The sequence below is a fragment of the Hyperoodon ampullatus genome (assembly GCF_949752795.1).
Source record: "Hyperoodon ampullatus genome assembly, chromosome: 1".
NCBI lineage: Eukaryota > Metazoa > Chordata > Mammalia > Artiodactyla > Ziphiidae > Hyperoodon > Hyperoodon ampullatus.
In genome coordinates this window covers 80,034,364-80,059,390 of record NC_136914.1, presented here as the reverse complement: position 1 = coordinate 80,059,390, position 25,027 = coordinate 80,034,364, and the positions used below count along the sequence as shown (strand labels likewise).

The 25,027-nt window shown below is 35.5% G+C and overlaps 1 protein-coding gene across 1 annotated transcript in view; it reads left to right on the top strand.

Annotated features, from left to right (window-relative positions):
* Positions 1 to 25,027, top strand: part of ARAP2 (ArfGAP with RhoGAP domain, ankyrin repeat and PH domain 2) — a gene marked incomplete at both ends in the record, with an annotated part of 192,262 nt that overhangs the window by 123,666 nt on the left and 43,569 nt on the right. The window contains 2 exons of the mRNA XM_079704429.1: positions 339 to 456; positions 15,410 to 15,538. Of these exons, the coding sequence (XP_079560555.1) occupies positions 339 to 456; positions 15,410 to 15,538 (247 nt within the window). The remainder of the gene's footprint in view (positions 1 to 338; positions 457 to 15,409; positions 15,539 to 25,027) is intronic.

Sequence of the window (25,027 nt, the reverse complement as noted above, 5' to 3'; positions counted from 1 at the left end):
TACCCCTAGACATTAGATCCAATGTCTGTGGAAGGTCTTAGTATGAGTAGGTATATTCTTCCCTTTTTGAGTGATCTAATTGTTCACTAAGTGAGAAAAAAACATTCTCTCTGATTATGCCTATATGGTGATTTTTTTTTTACACATGCATTAAAATGTATTACATTATATGGAGAAGATCTGAATAGGCTTTCCCCATGTGCTTAGAGAAGCTAGTTAAACATACTAAGAGGAAATTTGGAGTATCATTAGGTGGTAGATGGGGGAGTATTACTGCCCTAACAAAGGCCACTTCTGTGTCTGACATATATTCTGAAGAAATTTTGCTTCTCTTTTAGATATCTCCCGTGATGGAAGCAGAAGAATTAACTAATGACATATTAGCAATAAAAAATATAATTCCTACAAAAGATGATATCTGGGCCACATTTGAAGTCATAGACAATGAAGAACTTGGTAAGTGGTTCTCATGCTAGGGATTCTTAAATTGCTTAAAGTATGAATAAATACTATTTTTGTGACAAGTCATTACTAACATTTTATGTTTTTCTAAAGCTTAACATCTCGTATGACTTCCCTTCTACCTCATCGCATGTGTTGATATATGTTAGTGCCACTTGAGGGTGCCCTCCTATGATTTTACTCATCAAAGTAATTATTTTATTGACCATAAACATAGAGTATAAAGCATTAGGCATGTATGTTGCTGCCTCAGGAAATAAGGCCTTATTTATAAGAACAAGCAATTTGATTTGTAACAATATTCTAAATGTCACCACCACCATCCACCTTATTCTACCTTATTCCTGTATGCTACTTATTTAACAAGAACAAGAGTACTGATTTAAAAGGTTATTTATTATTTTTAAAAATAATATTGTTTTAAGCCTAGCAGAAGCATATTTTTAGTTTTTTTCTTTTTCATCTTTAGTGGAGTGAATCAGGTATTTTGTCATCTTTTATCTCAGATGCAAAAGGATAAAGAGAGCTTTTTAAACACCTTGACCACCCCAAGAGTAATAAGCCTAACATTATAATGACACCATTTGGTTTTAAAGACCTCTAGGGAAAAAAATGAGATGCAGAACATCTTTGTACCTTGACCATCTGTCTAGCTGATACCTGCTAAGGTCTTGGGACCCTTTCAAGTATAGATGTCAAACTGCCAAAAGTAAAATCTTGCCACCCACAAGCTCAAGACAAAAATTAAAAATGAATCTTAAAATACCTCATCATGTATTATTAGGAGTCTTGTAATCAGGGTTAGAATGAAATGGGATTATCAAATACTTTGTCTTTCATTATTCCATCTTGATGTTTTTATTCCTTTTTTTCTTTTTATTGTGCACAATTCTTTAAAAATATAATTTGTATTAAAACACTACTTTCCAATATTCATTGCCAGGATTCAGTGACACTGGTCCTTCGGTGTCAGTTCACACTGTCTCGCCCATAGTCGGGCTCAGTCTGCCCCACTCACAGAAGGTGCTTTGTCAAACGACTCCTGTGACCCCCAACTGCCAAGTACAGTGGATTTGCTTCCGGCTTTACTTTGCTTGTCCTTACTGTGGCATTTATTGCTAATGACCATTCCCTTTTTCTTGGAAAGTGTTCACTCTATTTTCATTGCTGCCTGGATTCTCTTCCTGGTGCTCAAATCGTTTTATCTCATTTGTCAGTTCTTTTTCCTCTGTCTATTCCCTAAGCAGTGGGTTTCTGCTGCTCTGATCTTTTACCATCTTTTCTCATTTTACATTTCTTTATAGACAATCACTTCTACCCTTTGCGCTTGACTAACATGCAAGCAGGTGTTTCCCAAGTGTGCCTTTATACTTCCCCCTCTGGCCCACCTGTTTACCTCCTTTAAAACCCAGACTAAGGGTTCCATTGCACTTTGTCTTTATCTTTTTTTATAATGCCTATCATGTGGATTTATTTTTGTCTTTCTTGATGAGAACTCTTTAGAAGGAAGGAGGGACTCTCTTTTTTTCTATCTTTAGTAGTACAGTCTCTGTCCCTGGCAGAGTGCCTAGTACTAGCTGCCATACAATTAAAATCTTTTGCATAAGTGAAGCACACTTTTGTATTACTATATGGTTCAATGGTGCTAAAGTCTTGATTTTTGTTTAATTTTAAGGGGAGGGGCTAGGTTACCAGCTTCATCATACTTGTGAGTAAAAGATCATTGTCAGCATTACTGCCAGAATTATCTTTCTAAATCACAAATAGGATCATATTGTTTTATTTTTTTTCTTTTAATTTTCATCATTTTTGTTGTTGTTATTGTTTTAAACATCTTTATTGGAGTATAATTGCTTTACAATGGTGTCTTAGTTTCTGCTTTATAACAAGGTGAATCAGCTATACGTATACATATATCCCCATATCTCCTCCCTCTTGTGTCTCCCTCCCTCCCACCCTCCCTATCCCGCCCCTCTAGGTGGTCACAAAGCACTGAGCTAATCTCCCTGTGCTATGCGGCTGCTTCCCACTAGCTAACTATTTTACATTTGGTAGTATATATTAATCCATACCACTCTCTCATATTGTTTTAAAACCATTTTAAAACTCTTTCATTACTGGAGAAAAGACAGTCTTATCAATAAGTTGTACTGGGAAAACTGGACAGCTACATGTGAAAGAATGAAATTAGAACATTTTCTCACACCGTATACAAAAATAAGCTTAAAATGGACTGATGACTTAAATATAAAACCTGAAACCATAAAACTCCTAAAAGAGAACATAGACAGAAGACTCTTCTGACATAAATTGTAGCAATATTTTTTGAATCCGTCTCCCAAGGCAAAAGAAACAAAAACAAAAATAAACAAATGGGATCTAATTAAACTTAAAAGCTGTACACAGCAAAGGAAACCATCAACAAAACAAAAAGACAACCTATAGAATATGAGAAAGTATTTGCAAATAATATATCTGTTAAGAGATTAATATCCAAAATATATAAAGAACCCATACGAGTCAGTAGCAAAAAACCCCCAAATGACCCAATTAATAAATGGGCAGAAGATCTGAATAGACTTTTTTTTCCCAAAGAAGACATGTAGGTGGCCAACAGGTATAATAGAATATGCTCAACATCACTAATCATCAGGGAAATGCAAACCAAAACCACAATGAGATATCACCTCACACCTCTCAAAATGGCTATCATCAAAATGTCTATAAATAACAAATGTTTGCAAGGATGTGGAAAAAGGGAAACCTAGTACACTGTTGGTGGGAATGTAAATTGGTGCAGCCACTATGGAAAACAGTATGGAGGTTCCTCAAAAAACTAAAAATAGAGCTACTATATGATCCAGCAATTCCACTCCTGGGTATATAGCCAGAAAAGAGGAAAACTGTAATTTGAAAAGATACATGCACCCCAAAGTTCATAGCAGCATTATTTACAATTGCCAAGATATGGAAGCAACCTAAGTGTCCATCAACAGATGAATGGATAAAGAAGATGTGATATGTGTATACAGTGTATGTACAGTGAAATACTAGTCAACCATAAAAAAGAATGAAATTCTGCCAATTGCAGCAATGGGATGGACCTAGCGAGTGTTATGCTCATAAAATAAGTCAGAAAAATACAAGTACTCTGTTATATCCACATATATAGTCACTTTTATGTGGAATTTAAGAAGTAAAGCAAATGAATATATATAACAAAAAGAAACAGACTCACAGGCATAGAGAACAAATTAGTGGTTACCAGAGGGAGAGGGAAGTGGCAGAGGCAAGATAGGGGTAGGGGACTAAGAGATACAAACTACTGTGTATAAAATAAATAAGCAACAAGGATATATTATACAGTACAAGGAAATGTAGCCATTATTTTGTAATAACTTTAAATGGAGTATAACCTATAAAAATATTGAATCACTATGTTGTACACCTGAAACTAATATAATATATATTATATATTATAATAAACTATAATAAACTAATAATATATATAATATATATAATCAACTATACTTCAATATATAAATACATACCCTTTCATTATTTCTTCATTATCCATATTATCCATCCTTCAAGATCCAGCTCAAATGCCCCTTCCTCCAAGATGGTAATTAGATGAATATAGTTCTTACTGATCTTTTGTGATTATTTGCTTAAAGATATATAATACTGCATACTAATCTGACTTGTAGAATAGTAACCTGGCTCTGCCTTATGTTCTTTAGGATTTACCATATCTTTTAGATCTTTATATCTCTTGGTACCTCTAGCATAGTGTATGATGTGGAACATATTTTCAATATCTTGTTAACTTAGGTGGAACAGGATAGGGGTGCATTCTGAACCTGAGTGACTGGGATTGTTGCTGCTTGGATAGATGTATCCAAATATGGAAGGCTCAAAAAAAGTGATTTCTGCTTATAGATTAGGAACCACTAGGAGATATCAAAGCCCTGGTTAGCTCGTAGACAGCTGATGGTTTCCTGCATGCTTCTGTTGCTGTTTGTTTGTTTGATTGTTTGTTTTTTAGGAGAGCCACAGCAAAAAAATGAATCGTGGATTTGGGGGTAAGCATCCTCTCACTACCGCCCTTGTTCTCTCAGGGGTTGAGTCAAAGCATATCCCTGTGTCACAGCTCTGGAGTTCTGTGCCTTTGGGCATTGGTCTTTCGGACTGAGAGGAGGAAGCAGAATGGATGAGGATAGGAAGAATTATGTAGAGCTAGAAGAGAGATTGCAATATATCTGGAAACAGTCTTTTTAAATTTCACCTGGGAAAATGAAGGGAGGCTTACCCTGAAAATGACTAATTATCAACTTGCATGTGCCCGTTAGTACATCACAAATGGTAAGATTGGAATCGGGTTTTTTTTGTTGTTGGTGGTGGTGGTGGTCGTTCCTTCTCGCTAATTAAAAAAAGTTATCTTGATGGAGATATAAAAAGACTAGGAGACTTCAAGCTGTTTTGACTTGTGAATGTCCAAATATGTAATCAAAGGAACACCCCATGTACATCAAGAAAGAATACATCTGATGGAGTTAGGAATTCAAATTTGGCATGGTTTTAATGTCTGGTCAACCATTCAAGTCGAAATTGCCAGAAGGGAAAACTAAGATTATTTTCACTGCTTTTAGAGGAACAAAGCTAAGAAAGCAACAAAGGGGCCTGTGATTATGTTGGCTTACTGGAGCAGATGGGACCTGTGAGCTGCACCTGACCTTCTGAAATGTTAAGAGCTTTATTTCTAGTAACATGCAGGGAAGATAAAGTGAAATGTAAAAAGAAGATAAAAGTGAAGGCATTGGTAGTCACAAGATTGTAGTTGATAGGAAGAATGTCAGCAGAAAATTGGTGCTTTTCCTAACGTAAATATAAATCCTCCAAGTAACTGAAGCAACCAAAAATAAATAAATGGGTAAATAAATAAATAGATAAATAAATGGATAAATAAATAAGTGGGTAAATAAATAAATGGATAAATAAGTAAGTGAACCAGAAGTGCTGGATTTTATTTTAGGTACCTGTAAATTTTAAAGCAATAGTCCTCTACCCTGTCTTTTCCAGTGCCCCCTTTGTATAATAGATATTTTGTTTGGTCCCTTTACTCTCCTGAGATACTCTATTATACCCATTTAAAAATGTTATAACCTAATTATAGAAATAAGTAAAAGGAAAATATGTGTTATAATACATAAATGCTCAGACATTCCTATGTAGTCAAAGCTAATGAAAATATATTCTTAAATTTATAAATGGAATTATCATGGATGTGACAGCTACAGATGCAGACTGATACAAGCATGTCAGTTTGTGACTCATGTATCATTAGCAGAATTGCCATCATTGGTGAAATGGCATCTTAGTCTGTTCAGCCTGCTATAACAGAAATTTACTTCTCACAGATCTGGAGGCTGGGAAGTCCAAGATCAAGGCACCAGCAGACTTGGTGTTTGGTGGGGGCCTGCTTCCTGGATCACAGATGTCCATGTTTTCACTGAGTCCTCACATGATAGAAGGGAGCTTGTGGGATCTCTTTTATAAGAGCACTAAACCCATTCAGGAGGGCTCTGCCTTCATGATTTAATCACATTGGGGATTAGTTTCAACATATGAATTGGGGAAGGGGAGGGTGAATGGGGCAAACATTCAGACCATAGCAAATGGTAAACAACAACTCTTAGAAAAGTTCTGACAGACAAAGCACAATCTTTTTTTTTTTTTTTTTTTTGCTCATATAGTAGTTAGGGTCATGGGGAAAAAAATACCACATTAAAACCATATAAAATATTTTGAGAATTTATATGTAAAACTGAGTTAGATTCTAAGCTGTTAGTTTATAAGTAGGTTTTTCTTTTAAATGAATGTCTGTGGGACATTTGAAATTTGTACTAGATGGAGAACAAGTCTTTCTCTGTTTCATTCTTTGAAAGATGCCAGGCAATCATCAGGACAAGCTGAAACCCACCTTAGGAGAGGGTATCACTTTCACCATACTTATAAACTACACTGTTATTTTAATGCTTCACCTTAAAAATGAACCTGTACCCTGCCAATGTAGTCCCATACCCCTTAGGTTCTTCATATGCTGAAAAAAATTAACTGCCCACGGGGCCTCATTTAAGTGGGCTTCCTCACTGAGAGGTTCAAGTTTGTGAAGCAGTTACTTTCTACACAGCAATATCATAACAAATTGTTTTCTTCCTTCTCCTCATAGCTACTATGAAATGGAAGATCAGTTCATTTTTAATCGGAGTCTTTCTAGTTCTTCTCTTGATTGACACAAGTGCTGTCACCCTCTGAGTATGTGGATAGGACAGAGAAAGACTTGCATGGCTCTAGGCTTGGCACTAAAAATAATTATTAAGGAAGTCATAATTGTCTCTGGAAATCCTGTGTCATTACTGCCAGAAGTTTAAGGACAACACCTGTTATTTCAGGTGGAAATGAATAGTTCTCTATCTAACAAGGTAGGCCAGGTTTAATTCTGTGGACAAGATTTTAAACTACTGAGAACACGATTTACCTAGCAAAAGAACCACCTCCAGACCTCTTGTTAAATAACTACACTGAATTTTCAGCAATTTTAATGCTATAGATAGTGTGCAAATGAGTTATTTCTAATAATGCCCTAATGCCAGAAGACTTACATAGCCTAAAATCTATCATGATGGTTGTAAATGTAACTATTAATAAAAACTTGTTTATTTGTAGGAATTTATATTCCAACAACGTTTGATGACTCAGTCCATTTTTCCTGCCTCTTACCTCTTTCTTTTATAATTGTATCATTTGACAGTCTAACAATTTAAAATATTTATCTTTTCAACCCATTTTTCAGCTCTGTTTTTTACAGCTTTTTTTTTTTTTTTTTTTTTTTTTATGATTGTGTTGGGTCTTCGTTTCTGTGCGAGGGCTTTCTCTAGTTGTGGCAAGCGGGGGCCATTCTTCATCACGGTGCGCGGGCCTCTCACTATTGCAGCCTCTCTTGTTGAGGAGCACAGGCTCCAGACACGCAGGCTCAGTAATTGTGGCTCACAGGCCCAGTTGCTCCGCGGCATGTCGGATCTTCCCAGACCAGGGCTCGAATCCATGTCCTCTGTATTGGCAGGCAGATTCTCAACCACTGCACCACCAGGGAAGCTCTCATCTCTGTTTTTAAGCAGGAACTTGGATCTTCAGGATTTTCATTCTCCTGAAGTATTTCATACTATGAAACTGATGTGAAAAACATATTTGGCTAATTTTTTACACATCTATATTTATCTCTATATCTGCTGTGATATATTTCAGTATAACTAAGAGCACTTCAGAACTATCACTATTGTAACTACTTGTAATGGAGACACTCTTTAATATAAAATTTCTGATATTTGGAAGTCTCCTTACAAATTTAATCTTGTAATAAAGGAGAGTACGCTTTTATTTCAATCCAGATAGTTTTGCAGTTAAGAGTATCATTCCCACTGCCAAGCCAACTGCAATATCATCAGTTTCTTTACATACAGGATGTTGAAACTATCTTATTTCCTTACCATCTTCTCACTGAGGATAGGAAAGTAAAGGAGAAAGTGTGAACTGAATTGTTTTTCACTTTGCTTATATTACCTTATTTAGTCCTCAGAAATATCTTGGTGAGTTGATACTTTTTCCCAAAAATTATGTGTGTGAAAATCATCATGAGGAGGTTTACTTATTTGTCCAAAATAAAACCAAGTGTAGTAGTTATGATTTGGGGCTGTAAAGTCAGATACATTTGAGAGTCAAATCTTTGTTCCTCACCAGCTATTTGGCTTTAGGCAAGTAGTTGAACTTCTCTGGGAGACCAGTATTAAGGAGAATGTGATATATTTGGTCTTTTTTACTTGTAATTTTATTACCAATTAAAGTAGCATGGGTCATATACAAGTGTGATGCTATTGACATATGCTTTGTTGTATGTCATTAGCATTAATTACTACTTTAACCAAAAATGAAAAGGCAAGTACTATTTGTTTTACATGTAGGAGGGTATGAAAGAGCTGAACTGACTTATAAAGCCTGTGGTACAAGGAAAGTTACATCAACATCTTCATTTTAGAGCTTATGTTCTTGCTATTTCAATTATGCTATTTTCAGTGTACTGTGAAAATGCTTGAATTTCTTTTATTCTCAGCATATGCTTCTGTCATAACATTTTATTAACTGATTGGCATATTTTGATCAGCAAAACACTTTCTTATGTAACTTTGATTGTGATTTTAAAAGCCTGTGATTTTTTTGTTAACTCTGTGCTAAGAACTTGTGACATATTTAAAAATATGCTTACATAAAACATGTATATGAATGAGCATTTATCAAGGAGAAATCTTTTTCTTTTAATTTTTTAATTTTATTTTTTTATACAGCATCTTCTTATTAGTCCTCCATTTTATACACATCAGTGTATACATGTCAATCCCAATCTCCCAATTCATCACACCACCATCACCACCCCACCACTGTTTTCCCCCCTTGGTGTCCATACGTTTGTTCTCTACATCTGTGTCTCAATTTCTGCCCTGCAAACCAGTTCATCTGTACCACTTTTCTAGGTTACACATATATGCGTTAATATATGATATTTGTTTTTCTCTTTCTGACTTACTTCACTCTGTATGATAGCCTCTAGATCCATCCATGTCTCAAAAAATGACCCAATTTCTTTCCTTTTTATGGCTGAGTAATATTCCATTGTATATATGTACCACATCTTCTTTACCCATTCATCTGTCGATGGGCATTTAGGTTGCTTCCATGACCTGGCTATTGTAAATAGTGCTGCAGTGAACATTGGGGTGCCTGTGTCTTTTTGAATTATGGTTTTCTCTGTGTATATGCTGAGTAGTGGGACTGCTGGATCATATGGTAATTCAATTTTTAGTTTTTTAAGGAAACTCCATACTGTTCTCCATAGTGGCTGTATCAATGTACATTCCCACCAACAGTGCAAGAGGGTTCCCTTTTCTCCACACCCTCTCCAGCATTTGTTGTTTGTACATTTTCTGATGATGGCCATTCTGACTGGTGTGAGGTGATACCTCATTGTAGTTTTGATTTGCATTTCTCTAATGATTAGTGATGTTGAGCAGCTTTTCATGTGCTTCTTGGCGACCTGTATGTCTTCTTTGGAGAAATGTCTATTTAGGTCTTCTGCCCATTTTGGGATTGGGTTGTTTGTTTTTTTAATATTGAGCTACATGAGCTGTTTATATATTTTGGAGATTAATCCTTTGTCCATTGATTCATTTGCAAATATTTTCTCCTATTCTGAGGGTTGTTTTTTCCTCTTGTTTATGGTTTCCTTTGCTGTGCAAAAGCTTTTAAGTTTCATTAGGTCCCATTTGTTTATTTTTGGTTTTATTTCCATTACTCTAGGAGGTGGATCAAAAAAGACCTTGTTGTGATTTATGTCAAAGAGTGTTCTTCCTATGTTTTCCTCTATGAGTTTTATAGTGTCTGGTCATACATTTAGATCTCTAAACCATTTGGATTTTATTTTTGTGTATGGTGTTAGGGAGTGTTCTAATTTCATTCTTTTACATGTAGCTGTCCAGTTTTAGCACCACTTATTAAAGAGGCTGTCTTTTCTCCACTGAATATTCTTGCCTCCTTTATCAAAGATAAGGTGACCATATGTGCATGGGTTTATCTCTGGGCTTTCTATCCTGTTCCATTGATCTATATTTCTGTTTTTGTGCCAGTACCATACTTTCTTGACTACTGTAGCTTTGTAATATAGTCTGAAGTCAGGGAGTCCAATTCCTCCAGCTCTGCTTTTTTCTCTCAGAACTACTTTGGCTATTCAGGGTCTCTTGTGTCTCCATACAAATGTTAAGATTCTTTGTTCTAGTTCTGTAAAAAAAGAGGCCATTGGTAATTTGGTAGGGATTGCATTGAATCTGTAGATTGCTTTGGGTAGTATAGTCATTTTCACAATATTGATTCTTCCAATACAAGAAAATGGTATATCTCTCCATCTGTTGGTGTCATCTTTAATTTCTTTCATCAGTGTCTTATAGTTTTCTGCATACAGGTCTTGTGTCTCCCTAGGTAGGTCTATTGCTAGGTATTTTATTCTTTTGGTTGCAGTGGTAAACAGGAGTGTTTCCTTAATTTCTCTTTCAGATTTTTCATCATTAGTGTATAGGAATGCAAGAGATTTCTGTGCATTAATTTTATATCCTGCAACTTTACCAAGTTCATTGATTAGCTCTAGTAGTTTTCTGGTAGCATCTTAGGATTCTCTATGTATAGTATCATGCCATCAGCAAACAGTGACAGTTTTACTTCTTCTTTTCCAATTTGTATTCCTTTTATTTCTTTTTCTTCTCTGATTGCCATGGCTAGGACTTCCAAAACTATTTTGAATAATAGTGGTGAGAGTGGACATCCTTGTCTTGTTCCTAATCTTAGAGGAAATGCTTTCAGTTTTTCATCATTGAGAATGTCGTTTGCTGTGGGTTTGCCATATATGGCCTTTATTATGTTGAGGGAGCTTCCCTCTATGCCCCCTTTCTGGAGAGTTTTTATCACAAATGGCTGTTGAATCTTGTCAAAAGCTTTTTCTGCATCTATTGAGATGACCATATGGTTTTTCTTCTTCAGTTGGTTAATATGGTTTATCACATTGATTGATTTGTGTATATTGAAGAATCCTTGCATCCCTGGGATAAATCCCACTTGGTCATGGTGTATGATCCTTTTAACGTGTTGTTGGATTCTGTTTGCTAGTATTTTGTTGAGGATTTTTGCATCTATATTAATCAGTGATATTGGTCTGTAATTTTCTTTTTTTGTACTATCTTTTTCTGGTTTTGGTATCAGGGTGATGGTGGCCTCATAGAATGAGTTTGGGAGTGTTCCTTCCTCCACAATTTTATGGAAGAGTTTGAGAAGGATTGGTGTTAGCTCTTCTCTAAATGTTTGAAAGAAATCACCTGTGAAGCCATCGCGTCCTGGACTTTTGTTTGTTGGAAGCTTTTTAATCAGAGTTTCAATTTCATTAGTTGTGATAGGTCTGCTCATATTTTCTGTTTCTTCCTCGTTCAGTCTTGGAAGGTTATACCTTTCTAAGAATTTGTCCATTTCTTCCAGGTTGTCCATTTTATTGGCATAGAGTTGCTTGTAGTAGTCTCTTAGGAGGCTTTGTATTTCTGTAGTGTCTGTTGTAATTTCTTTTTCGTTTCTAATTTTATTGAGTCCTCTCCCTCTTTTTCTTGAAGAGTCTGGCTAATGGTTTATCAATTTTGTTTATCTTCTCAAACAACCAGCTTTTAATTTTATTGATGTTTGCTATTCTTTTCTTTGTTTCTTTTTCATTTATTTCTGCTCTGGTCTTTATGATTTCTTTCCTTCTATTAACTGTGGGTTTTGTTTGTTCTTCTTTCTCTAGTTCCTTTAGGTGTAAGGTTAGGTTGTTTATTTGACATTTTTCTTGTTTCTTGATGTTGGCTTGTATAGCTCTAAACTTCCCTGTTAGTACTGCTTTTGCTGCATCCCATACGTTTTGTATCATTGTGTTTTCATTGTCATTTGTCTCTAGGTATTTTTTGTTTTCCTCTTTGATTTCTTCAGTGATCTCTTGGTTATTTAGTAATGTATTGTTTACCCTCCATGTGTTTGTGTTTTTTATGTTTTTTTCCTTGTAATTCATTTCTAATCTCATAGTGTTGTGGTCAGAAAAGATGCTTGATATGATTTCAGTTTTCCTAAATTTACTGAGGCCTCATTTGTGACCCAAGATGTGATCTATCCTGGAGAATGTTTCCTGTGCACTTGAGAAGAAAGTGTACTCTGCTGTTTTTAGCTGCAGTGTCCTATAAATATCTATTAAATCTATGTGGTCTATTGTGTCACTTAAAGCTTGTGTTTCCTTATTAATTTTCTGTGTGGATGATCTGTCCATTGGTGTAAGTGAGGTGTTAAAGTCTCCCACTATTATTGTGTTACTATTGATTTCCTCTTTTACAGCTGTTAGCAGTTGCCTTATGTATTGAGGTGCTCCTATGTTGGATGCATATATATTTATAATTTTTACATCTTCTTTTTGGATTGATCCCATGATAATTATGTAGTGTCCTTCCTTGTCTCTTGTAACATTCTTTAAATTCTATTTTGTCTGATATGGGAATTCACACTCCAGCTTTCTTTTTATTTCCATTTGCATGGAATATCTTTTTCCATTCCCTTACTTTCAGTCTGTATGTGTCCCTAGGTCTGAAGTGGGTCTCTTGTAGACAGCATATAGATGGGTCTTGTTTTTGTATCCATTCAGCAAGCCTGTGTCTTTTGGTTGGAGCATTTAATCCATTCACGTTTAAGTTAATTATCGATATGTATGTTCCTATTACCATTTTCTTAATTGTTTTGAGTTTCTTTTTGTAGGTCCCTTTCTTCTGTTGTTTTCCCCACTTAGAGACGTTCCTTTACCATTTGTTGTAGAGCTGCTTTGGTGGTGCTGAATTCTCTTAGCTTTTGCTTCTCTGTATAGCTTTTGATTTCTCCATCGAATCTGAATGAGATCCTTGCTGGGTAGAGTAATCTTGGTTGTAGGTTTTTCCTTTCATTACTTTAAGTATATCATGCCACTCCCTTCTGGCTTGTAGAGTTTCTGCTGAGAAATCAGCTGTTAACCTTATGGGAGTTCCCTTGTATATTATTTGTCATTTTTTCTCTTGCTGCTTTCAATAAGTTTTCTTTGTCTTTAATTTTTGCCAATTGGATTACTATGTATCTCAGCTTGTTTCTCCTTGGGTTTATCCTGCCTGGGACTCTCAGAGCCTCCTGGACTTGGGTGGCTATTTCCTTTCCCATGTTAGGGAAGTTTTCGACTATAATCTCTTCAAATATTTCTCAGGTCCTTTCTCTCTCTCTTCTCCTTCTGGGACCCCTCTTATGTGAATGTTTTTGCATTTAATATTATCCCAGAGGTCTCTTAGGCTGTCTTCATTTCTTTTCATTCTTTTCTCTTTATTCTGTTCTGCAGCAGTGAATTCCACCATTCTGTCTTCCACATCACTTATCCATTCTTCTTCCTCAGTTATTCTGCTATTGAATCCTTCTAGTGTAGTTTTCATTTCAGTTATTGTATTGTTCATCTCTGTTTATTTGTTCTTTATTTCTTCTAGGTGTTTGATAAACATTTCTTGCATCATCTCGATCTTTGCCTCCATTCTGTTTCCGAGGTCCTGGATCATCTTCACTATCATTATTCTGAATTCTTTTTCTGGAAAGTTGCCTATCTCCACTTCATTTAGATTTTTTTTCTGGGGTTTTATCTTGTTCCTTCATCTGGTACATAGCCTTCTGCCTTTTCATCTTGTCTGTCTTTCTATGAATGTGGTTTTTGTTCCACAGGCTGCAGGATTGTAGTTTTTCTTGCTTCTGCTGTCTGCCCTCTGGTGGATGAAGCTATCTAAGAGGTTTGTGCAAGTATCCTGATGGGAGGGACTGGTGGTGGGTAGAGATGGCTGTTGCTCTGGTGGGAAGAGCTCAGTAAAACTTTAATCCTCTTGCCTGCTCATGGGTGGGGCTGGGTCCCCTCCCTGTTCATTGTTTGGCCTGAGATTACCCAACACTGAAGCCTACCTGGGCTCTTTGGTGGGGCTAATGGTGGACTCTGGGAGGGCTCACACCAATGAGTACTTCCCAGAACTTCTGCTGCCAGTGTCCTTGTCCTCATGGTGAAACAGAGCCACCCCCCGCCTCTGCAGGAGACCCTCCAACACTAGCTGGTAGGTCTGGTTCTGTCTCCCCTGGGGCCACTGCTCCTTCATGTGGGTCCCAGTGCACACACTACTTTGTGTATGCCCTCCAAGTGTGCAGTCTCTGTTTCCCCCAGTCCTGTCGAATTCCTGCAATCAAATCCCTCTAGCCTTTAAGTCTGATTCTCTAGGAATTCCTCCTCCTGCTGCTGGACCCCCAGGTTGGGAAGCCTGACATGGGGCTCAGAACCTTCATTCCAGTGGGTGGACTTCTGTGGTATAAGTGTTCTCCAGTTTGTGAATCACCCACCCAGCAGTTATGGGATTTGATTTTATTGTGATTGTGCCACTCTTTCCATCTCATTGTGGCTTCTCCTTTGTCTTTGGATGTGGAGTATCTTTTTTGGTGAGTTCCCGTGTCTTCCTGTCAATGATTGTTCAGCAGTTAGTTGTGATTCTGGTGTTCTCGCAAGAGGGAGTGAGATCACGTCCTTCTACCAAGGAGAAATCTTTAAGATGTCGTCAACTTCTTGCTTGTTGGCCTATTATATGAACAGTTAATGTGTAATATTGCTACATAATGTTTCTGATTGATATTTCCACTAATAATTAAACAGATTACTCAGTACTGTTTGAGAATGATTATCTTATATTCTCTGTTGAATTTATCTTTTATAATTTCATGTAAGTTGACTGTATCAGCTATAAGTTCACTAATATTGATCACAAATTATGCTAGTCTTGTTGAGAGAAACAAAGGGTTTATGTATGTTATTACTTAGTACTGGACAAGACTAATTTTACTCGTCCTTTTATAATTATTATTTGCATATGCAAATACACAGCTTTCCATAAGCAAACCAGAATGTTGTTTAAATTTAAAAGTAGAGTAATTCACTAATTTGTTGTACAAAAACGTAGCTATATTTGTGAAATTATATTTATAGGATAGTACCTCTGAATTTTTTTAAAATAGTTGCATAACAAACAAATGTCCCTGCACAGAGTTATTTATACAGTAAATTTTATTACGTGCTTAATGGTGTTCTAGGTCTTAGGGTTTCCTGTATGTAGTCCTAGCACTATTCTTGTGTACCATAAGATACAGTCATGCTTATTGTCTTGTACAGAGCTTTCTAAAAGGACTTTTTAAATTTTATAATTAAAAAAAGATTTTTTTTTGTAATTTGATTTGTTTTTGTTTGCAGAGCGCCCTCTTCACTACACAGAAAATGTGTTGGAACAGGTGCTTCGGTGGAGTTCATTAGCTGAACCTGGATCTGCTTATCTCGTGGTGAAGAAATTCTTAACCATTGACACAGTTAAACACTATAATGGTAGGTGCTGTTATTTCACATTGCAACTACGATTGAAAATTCAAGTGGTTAAAGGATAATTATTATGGCACAAGTGTTTTCTGAAAATGTAAAAATGAGTAGCTAAATGAAAAATCTACTGCCATTATTGTTAGAAAGAAGAATATATAGACCAAGTGCCAGGGTCATATTTTCCTGGTGGGTCAGACTGTGGTAATAGTTGGTTAATTTGACCATATCAAATTAAAGATTTAGCAGGAATGATTAATCTTTTTAAAGTTTTGGGTTTATTTTATTTATTTGCCATGCTTAAGTGTTTTCCTTATTTTTAGATAGATGGTGAATCTTCTTGAATTATATTTACATTTGAAAGTTCTCTGAGCATTCAAGAACCGCAAGCTCTGAGATTGTGTGCTTGTTATAATTCTCACCTATTTTGCAGTAATATTGGAAAACAAATAAATACTTCCAATAAGGATATTTGCCATCCAACTGGGAGAAGACATGTATACATGTAAGGTTAAATAAGATGTTAGCTAGCACGGGGTATCCATATAAGACAGTCTCTGAACTTGTTTGAGGTATCAGAAAACTTTCATTTTGAAACTTAGATTCTTCTGTTATGTTGACATCATCTGACAGATTAGAGAAAGATTTCCTGCCACACTGTCTATAAACCAACCCCAAAAGCAGAGGATTCAAGTTTTATAAGATGAAATTTACTACAACTTATAATTCATATTGATAATAACCATTACTATTTATTAATTGGGTATTATAAAATGAGCTCTCTGCATACCAAAACTCATTTATACTTTTTTAAAAATTTCTCCATGAGTTATATTATCATTTGAATTTTATGATTGAGAAAAGGGAAGCTCAGAGAAATTAAGTAACTTGCCTCCAGATCACACATTTATTAAGTACTAGATTTGAGAACAGATTGGTTTTACTTCTAATTATTAAAAAAAAAAAGAAAAAAGATGGGGAGGTTGGTACAGTTCTTAAATGCAGTAAAGCTACTTGGTATGATTGCAGACTCTCTAGCTAGTAGCCATAAGTCAGCAAGTTCTTAATTGTACCAGGCTAATCTGATATGTTTCTGATTTCATGATAATCTGGCTACTATAACAGACTACAATAGACTAGATGGCTCATAAACAACAGAAGTTTATTTCTCACAGTGTGGAGACTAGAAGTCTGACATCAGGGTGCCAGCCTGGCCAAGTTCTGGTGAGAGGCCTCTTCCAGGTTGCAGACTGGGGACTTCTTGTATCCTCCCAGGGCGGAGAGCAGAAAGGGGAAGTGCACTCTCTGTGACTCTTACAAGGGCACTAATCCCATTCCTGAGGATTCCACCCTCGTGACCTCATCTGATCCTAATTACCTCATAAAGGCCCCACCTCCTAAAACCTGATACTATGTAGGTAGGTTTCAACAGATGAATTGGGGAAACATAAACATTCAGTCCATAACTCTGCCCTTCATATCTTACAATTACACAAAAGTATTTTTACAAAATGCAAGCAGTTTAACAGCTTCTATGTCATTCTGGTCTTACTAGCGTCTAAATAAACAGAACATGTGTTCTTTTTGCTGTAGAAATTTAGCCTTTTAGACACCTTTATCTTGTTTAACTTCTTTCTTACTCCTACATATGATTTTGGCCACATCCTCTGTATACTGCTCAACGATTGCAATAGAAATTCTCTCTCATCTTATGACTGCTACAAGCATCCCTGTCATAGAGCAGTGATTGTCAGGTGGGGGAGATTTTTGTCCCCCAGGGAGCATTTGGAAATGTCTGGAGATTTTTCTGACGGTCACACTGGGTAGGGTGGTGCTTCTGGTATTTAGTGGTTAGAGACCAGAGATGCTGCTAAACATCCTACAATACACAGGAAGGCTCTTTACAACAAAGCATAATCTGGCTCAACATGTCAATGGTGTCATGTTGAGAATCTCTGATTTACATAACCTTTGAAGTCTGGCCTAGCTCTTAAATTCTGTCTTTCATTTTAACATTGAGATAAAGGAAACGTATTGAGTTTATGAACAAACTCCTGCCTGCATTATGAAATACATTGTAGGTTCTCATGGCTTCTTTTCTTTTAGAAAATAAGTCATCTTTTCAGGTAAATTTTAATTTTTTTTTTGGTGAGAATTTTCTTTTTTCTAATATCCCTCAAAAATGTCTCTTAATTCTCCATGTTGCAAAAACTTAGCTCTTGTTTGAATGCTAGTGGACTGGCTATGTGAATAAAACCAGACAAGAATAAGATCTTAAAAGGCTATAATATAAAGGAAGGTTTTGTGCAGGTGGGCCTGAGGGATAACCCAAAGCAAGGATACCATTAAGTGCTGTATTAGCAATGTTAGATTGAGTGGGTTTAGAGCAATCACATCTGAGTAAAATCTTTGTTGTTTAAGGGCAACAAGAAATGGTCGAGTGACAAACTATAAATTGCTTTACCCACAAACTAGGTAGGAAGTTTGGGCATTTAATTGGGCATTAATATGATGCCTCACCTACTGTACGTGTCCTCTTTTGGGGGTTATGAGTGTGTCCTGTTGTGAAAGCATCAGGCTTCTGTAAAGTCTAGACAAAGCACCTTGCATAAAAACTGGGGAACCCAAGCAGTGGAAAGCAGGCTTACATGACAGTTTCTGAGATTTGGATGAAATATTCTCTAGAGTAAAATGTCAGTAAACTCTTATGCTACTCTCATATCTCCTTCATTCCTCTGACAGGGTGGGAGCTATGAAACTTATCACTGCCCCTGCACTCTACCCTCCTCAGCTGGCCAAACCAATATGCAGCTTGTTATTATGATATCAGTAGTTCTTTCTACCAGGAAATTATGTCCCTCTGCATGAAAAACAAAGTCAGGTTTTAGAGTAACCCTCAGGAAATACATTAATTAGACCATTTCATATTAGTAGTTATGTACTTTTGGTCAGAAACAGGAGTACCTATGAAGTAAATATTTAACTTTCTTTTTTAGTTTTCTAGCCAATAAAATTTTTATAAATGTTTTTAATCAGAGCTTGATTTATATTCAGATTGTCAAAGTACAATCTTTTTCATTATGGTTGGTTCTGCATCTGTGTGCATTTAGGATTGTCATTTTAAAGGTTTGGCCTATTGTTTGTTTTTAAAATCAACTTTTAAAGTCATGATTTTTTCTTATAGTCATGTCTTACAGTAACCTGGGGATTCTAAGTACTTCTTATGGGGTACCCTGTGTGATAGATTTTAGGTTGGTTAGGTATTCAGCCTACTTTGTCTCTGTCTTGGCAAATGTCTCCTAAATCAATCACAGTGACCACCTACTCCAGAATTATTGCTCCATTCATTACATGCACTACTACTTAAAATTGGGATCTAAAAGGAAAATATGAAAGTAAATCAAATGTGATTTCTCTGTCAATTTGTTAGCAGAAAAACTGGAATCACCTCAGAAACACATGGCTCTTCACAGCAGAGAGGGAACAATGTTAAGGATTTCTTTTCCTTTCTTAAGATTTTCTTCTAACCTGGGGGCCAAGTGGAAATTAGCACAGTTTGAAACAAGGCTGGTTGGTTACAACCATACTTTTCTCTCAGTAATGAATAGCTATTGTGTTAATATTTTCTTAAAACATAAAGTAGCACTGACACATCCTTGCCACCTGTCTCATCATACCTGACACCTAATTGCCACAAACCTTAGTGTCTGTCTACCTATCCCTATCTCTTTCTGTCTCTCCTTTATCTACACACACACACACACACACACACACACACACACACGACTTTCATTTCATTAATTGCATGATGGTATTTCTGATTTTATGCAACAAGTTATAGGCATATACTTGTGTTTGATACCACCTTCTTGCTTAATGAAAAATTTTATCAAATAATAAGTTTAGGGGTTTGGGGTTGTTTAGGGGTTTTAATTTTCTCAATTTGTTCATTTTATCTCAATAGTTTAAAATATAGATATCACAAGAAGGAATAGACTTTAGAGTCAACCAACACTTAATTTCTGCTCATTCATTTAAGGTAATAAGGAAGCATACTTTACTTTTATACAAGTATGTAAGAGTAAGTGAATTTTCTGTTGCCTCTACTTAAAAATCAATTCTGTGTTTTTCAAAAGCAGCATTGTATTTCTGAGAAGCATTTTGGGCTATTGTCATTATTGTAATGAGGAGTTAACTAACTTGAAAAGAAAAATAATAGTCTGAATTTCTTTTCTACCCCATGGATTATGGCTGAGACATTGAGATAGGGAGAATGAAACTTCATTTAAATTGCTATTTAGACTTTCTCAGAGCTAATCATATTAGACCATCTTATATTATCATTATCTCATATTAAGTTTCAACATCTCTTTCACAAGTGAGCCATAAATTTATAGTTTCTATAAGGTTCCAGAATAAATAATTTTATGTTGCATGTCTTATTTTAAGCACTAAAGTTCTTTAATATTACCCCAATAGAATGTGATACAACAGAATCAAGTTTTAATGATCTCAATGGGGAAGAACTACTTTTAAGATAGAAGATGTAACTCACATGAAGATGCGTGTGGGTTTCTAAATTTAGATTGCCACATATGACAGATGCTTTGGAATTAAATTTACATTAGAATAGAATAGTTCAAAATGCAACTGCTTCCAGCAAATTCAGACGTGGAAAGCTCAGCCATCCACTATCAACTAACTTAAGAAAATAAAGGAAAAATTCCAGCAAAAATAGTATGAGTTCATAAATCATAGTCTAGCTGAAATAATTTATATTCCACTCCCCATCATATCTTTTTAAATCCAAAGATGTGTAAAAGTTGAAGGTAAGATCCAGTCCACTTCAAGTGGAAGTATTTTCTCGGAAATTGATGATAGAATAGAAAAGTCGTGTTCTACTTTCTACAATTTGCTGCATTGTCAGTAAAGTGGGGTGGAATCTCTGGCACTTTTCTAGTCAATCCTCCAGTAGTAAGTATATTTACAATTTTACTGTTTAAGGATAATCTAATTACAAAAGGATGTTATTAGGCTGCTAGTTCTATTAAGCATTGCTTCTTCAATACAAGTAACAAAGGAAAATATACTGGGAATCAGGGCGGGGGGGGCGGGTATTTGACTTTTCCTAGATTACTTTCAAGCAAGTTTGGTTTCTACTCAGTTGTAGAACTAAATTTTATTAAATACATTTTGAGCGAATGTCATGCAGTGTGTGAACTATATCAAATTCTGCTTCTTCCAAATTATAAAGAATATATGTGTTATATATAATCAATATCAAACAAAGGAAAATATGGATAATTTTTAATTTGGAAGAAATTTATAGATTTCAGGCTGCAAATATTGCCAAATATCACTTGGTTGTGGCACATTTTCAAGAGGATGCCTCATGAAAACTGCTTGACTCCTTCAGCACTTAGAGTACATGCGCAGGGGTGGAACTTGGTTTTTCAGATAATGTACAGGACTGAGAAAATAGTCTTTGCCAGCAAAAGAGGAAGGGAGACACATAGAGACCATGGAAAATAGACCCATTTCTTTTATATTCCCTTTTCATTGCTCAGATCATATATAAGAGATAAATTGTTCATAGTTACTATGCATTTACTGGGCGCCAGTTACTGAGCTAATGGCTTTGCATACACCATGTCATTTAATCTTCCTAGCAGTCTTAAGGGGTTTTTTACTAGTACTCTCTAAGCCTTTTATAAATGGAGAGACTTGGATATGGAGACGTTACATAACTCCCTCAATGTGACCTGCTGGTAAGTGGAAGAGCAGATTTTAGTGTTTAAAACTCTTGTAAATTCAGTCTATAAATCACCAGGCCTTTGGAAGGGTAATTTTTTTCTATACTGTTTACTACAGACTCTGCAGTACAGAAAAAAATGATGTCTGCCCTCCATTAGATAAATAAGCAATTACATTCTGCTTGCTATGTGCTAAGCACTCTTCTAAATACTTTACATACCAGATCTACTGGGTGATCAATGTATGAATCCCCATTTTGCAGCTGAGGAAACTGAGATTTAGAGATTACTACCTGGGATCCAGTGGAGGATGTGGTTGTCATTCAAGCCCAGGTAGTCTAGCTCCAGAGCAAACTCTTAGTAACTGTGCTATGTTAGTTCTCACATGGTTGGGGAGGAAAATTTAAAGCCCACAATTTTTTAAAAAGCAAACATGAAATTATTATTTTTTCAAGATCAGATGAGATTGGGTGCATTCAGGGTGGTATGGCCATAGACTGAAACTATTATTTTTAAGAGCAAACTTATGAGACAAACATGACTTTTCATGTATTCAATGCCTAAATTTTATCTTAGAGTTTTAAAGACATGAATAACAAGTATGGACTGGAGTAGTTAGAGAAAATCTTCAAGGATGAGTTGGGTCCAGAAGTGGGGGTAGAATTTGTATAGAACCAAGGAGAATGGAATTTCCCTTAGGTTCACTCAGATGATCAACTTCAGTCATGCCACAGAGACACAGATTGGTTTTCCAAACAGTGTATTATGATAAACTGACTTATAAATAAATATTATATTTTAACTTAATAGCTTATGAAGATGAGTAGGAGAAGTCTAGTTAATTATTTAGTCCTTGAAAAGTCAGGGAAATTTAGGCTTTTAATGTTACATAAGTAAGACTTCAAATAGTAAAAAAAAAAAAACAAAAATAGAGTTTTGGAAAGGGGATTAACATGATAAAACAGTATTTACATAGCACAAATCTGGAATTATATGGAGCCATTAGAAAAGCAGGACATGGAATTATAGAATCCTGGCGTCTAGGTATTAGGTAGAAAAGGCAGGGGTTAGGGAGATGATATTGGAAAAGAAGTGGAATTGAACCCCAGAGAGAAGCTTTGAGAGAACAATGACTGAACTGCTAGATGACTGGACATGAAGGATAAAGGGGGAATATGTATTCTAGAAATATCATTCCTAGTTTATGTCCCCCCCTGCTTCTCTCTTTGTGTCTCTCACTATCTCTGTCTGTCTCTGTCTCTCCTTCCCAAGACCCTCCAAGCTCCTCCACAGATCAGGTATTTTATTAGGATTAGGGGCCACTAGTTAGGAATTACTGTTTTTGTCTAAGAACTTGAGGTTTTTCAAATGATTTGGAAAACTTTTTTTTCTTTGGGTGGGGAGATCAGTTTCATAGTCTCAGTAACATGATGTCTGTTCTGTTTAAATAAATAAATCTGACCATTCTGTGTGGTTTCATACATGTACTTTTTAAGGGCTTTTCTAATTAATAACAAAATTACAGCACAATCTAACTAAGAATACCAATCTGTTATCTTACCCAGTGTTAACTCTAAAGAACCTTCACTGAACTCAACTGATACTTCCTTCCTTGTCCGAGCAAACACTTGGAGGGGGAAAGGGGTTTATGATTCTCTAAAGATAACAGTGTCTCTAGATCTTAAACTTTCTCCCCAGGATGAGGTAGAGGGAGTGAAAATATAAGTGTAAAGTACTCCACAATTGAGGGACCTGGCAGTACTGGAAAAGCTTGGAAAAGTGAATTATTGGAAGCCATTTAATTCATATCCTTCGTTGTGTTACACACTGAGTCATGCACAATGTCCCCAAAGTACATAGCTTCATCTTGGCCCTTAAGCGATGGGTATTTTTTTCTACTTATTTTAACATTGTGTGAGCTTTTAGAAATTCTTCCCAGTTCTTAGTATTTATCATGGAACTTAGTGTTTCAAGGTTCTTTTTGGTCTTTCCTTCTCCTTAACATATATTCCTCTCAAAGCCTCCTCCCGAGTCCCTTAATAATGTGTACAACAAGATTTAGCTAAGATAATTACATACGATTTTTTTAAATAAATTTTAATAAAAATGAAACCAAAGGTGTCAACAATATTTTTTTTTTCCTAAGCCTGTTTTCTGTTTGACCTATGAGTGGTTTACTTTAACACTGGGCATACGATTATTTCTTATTGGTAAAATTAGAAAGCTTTATTAAATTGAACAAAAATCTTAAAAAAGTATAATCAGAAGGTGTGAATGGAATTGGTTTGGCTTAAGCAATATATAATATCTTTATCTCACAATTTGATTATAATTTAATGTTCTTAAAATACTTTACCTATTTCTAAATCAATAGTATTATAAATGCCTTTCTCCACTTTTCTGTTCTAAATCAGCTGAATCACTAAGCCCACCCAATGTTTTCTAAATTGCTTACCGTATTTCTCCTATAAGGATATATAAGCATTGTTTGTTAGTCCATGTTTACTCTGTCTCTTACACTGCACTGCAAGTCCAGAAATCATCTCTTTTGAGGTTTATTATATATTATTAGAACCAAGTGCATACTGGACTCTAAATACTTCATGAAGAATGAATTGATGTCATATGAATTTTGCTGAATACTACTTTTATATTTTTTCCTTGATCTTCCTATTGCATTAAAATACATCTTCTTTCACGTCTTTTAATTGGAAAAGTGTTATTTTTAATTTAAATAGCAGTTATTTAGCTATAAAATATTACTTAAAACATTTTTCTATGAAATTAAATATTAAGAGATTATACCAGAAGACAAATTTTAGCAGTGTATTTTTCAGAAACTATTTTAAGGTCACAGACCACCTAAAAATAACCTATTTTAGTATAACATTGCAATTAAAAGAATGTTATCTGTGACCAGTACGCAGATCATGAAAACTATCGGGGCTTGTCAGTTACTTTTGTTTGTGGTTAGGATCAGTGATGTGATTAATCATGGGGATTTTTGCCTCCAGGTTATCATCCCATGTCATATTTGAGTTATAAGGCACTATTTCAATTTTTTATAACTTTAATCTTCTTATACTAACTATAATTGTGAACGTCTGTGTAGTATTTGCTGTATAAGTAAAGGTTTTCCCCAAACCAAGGGATGCTAGGTTTTAGATTAAGAGTTTTTCTTTCTAAAATCAAGTTATTTGTAAATTTTAGAAACTCTGCATGAATATTTAAAAATTGTGTCACCTTAATACCAGGAAATTGCTAAAAGCCCTCATCCTGATATAATGCCTCATGCTTCATCTTTTATGGACATGATCTAATATGAGGACAACAATCTGCAGGATAAGTGTTGTTACTCCTGTTTTACAGGAAAAGCAGGAGTTGACCCCAGAATGACCATGTCGTGGCTACTTGGCTTCAGGTTTCTTTTCTTTCCACTGTTCCTCAGTTCTCAAGTAGGCAGTTGAATACTGTTGGGATTTCAAGAAGAAAGCTGTAGACTAGAGATACAGTGATAAATTTATTCATGATAAATCTACACAAATTCAACTTTTTTTTTAACCAAAAACATGATTTTTAATAAAACTGTTGAAATGATTTCTAAGTGTGGGACACTGGCAGTATTGCACGAGCATTATTAGCAGTTTTGCCTTATTTACCCTTACCTGTTTCATAGGAATAGGAATTTCTCTAATGTCTCAAGAATTCCTGGATTCCTGAGACAGGATTCTAGAAGAGATTTCTCTTT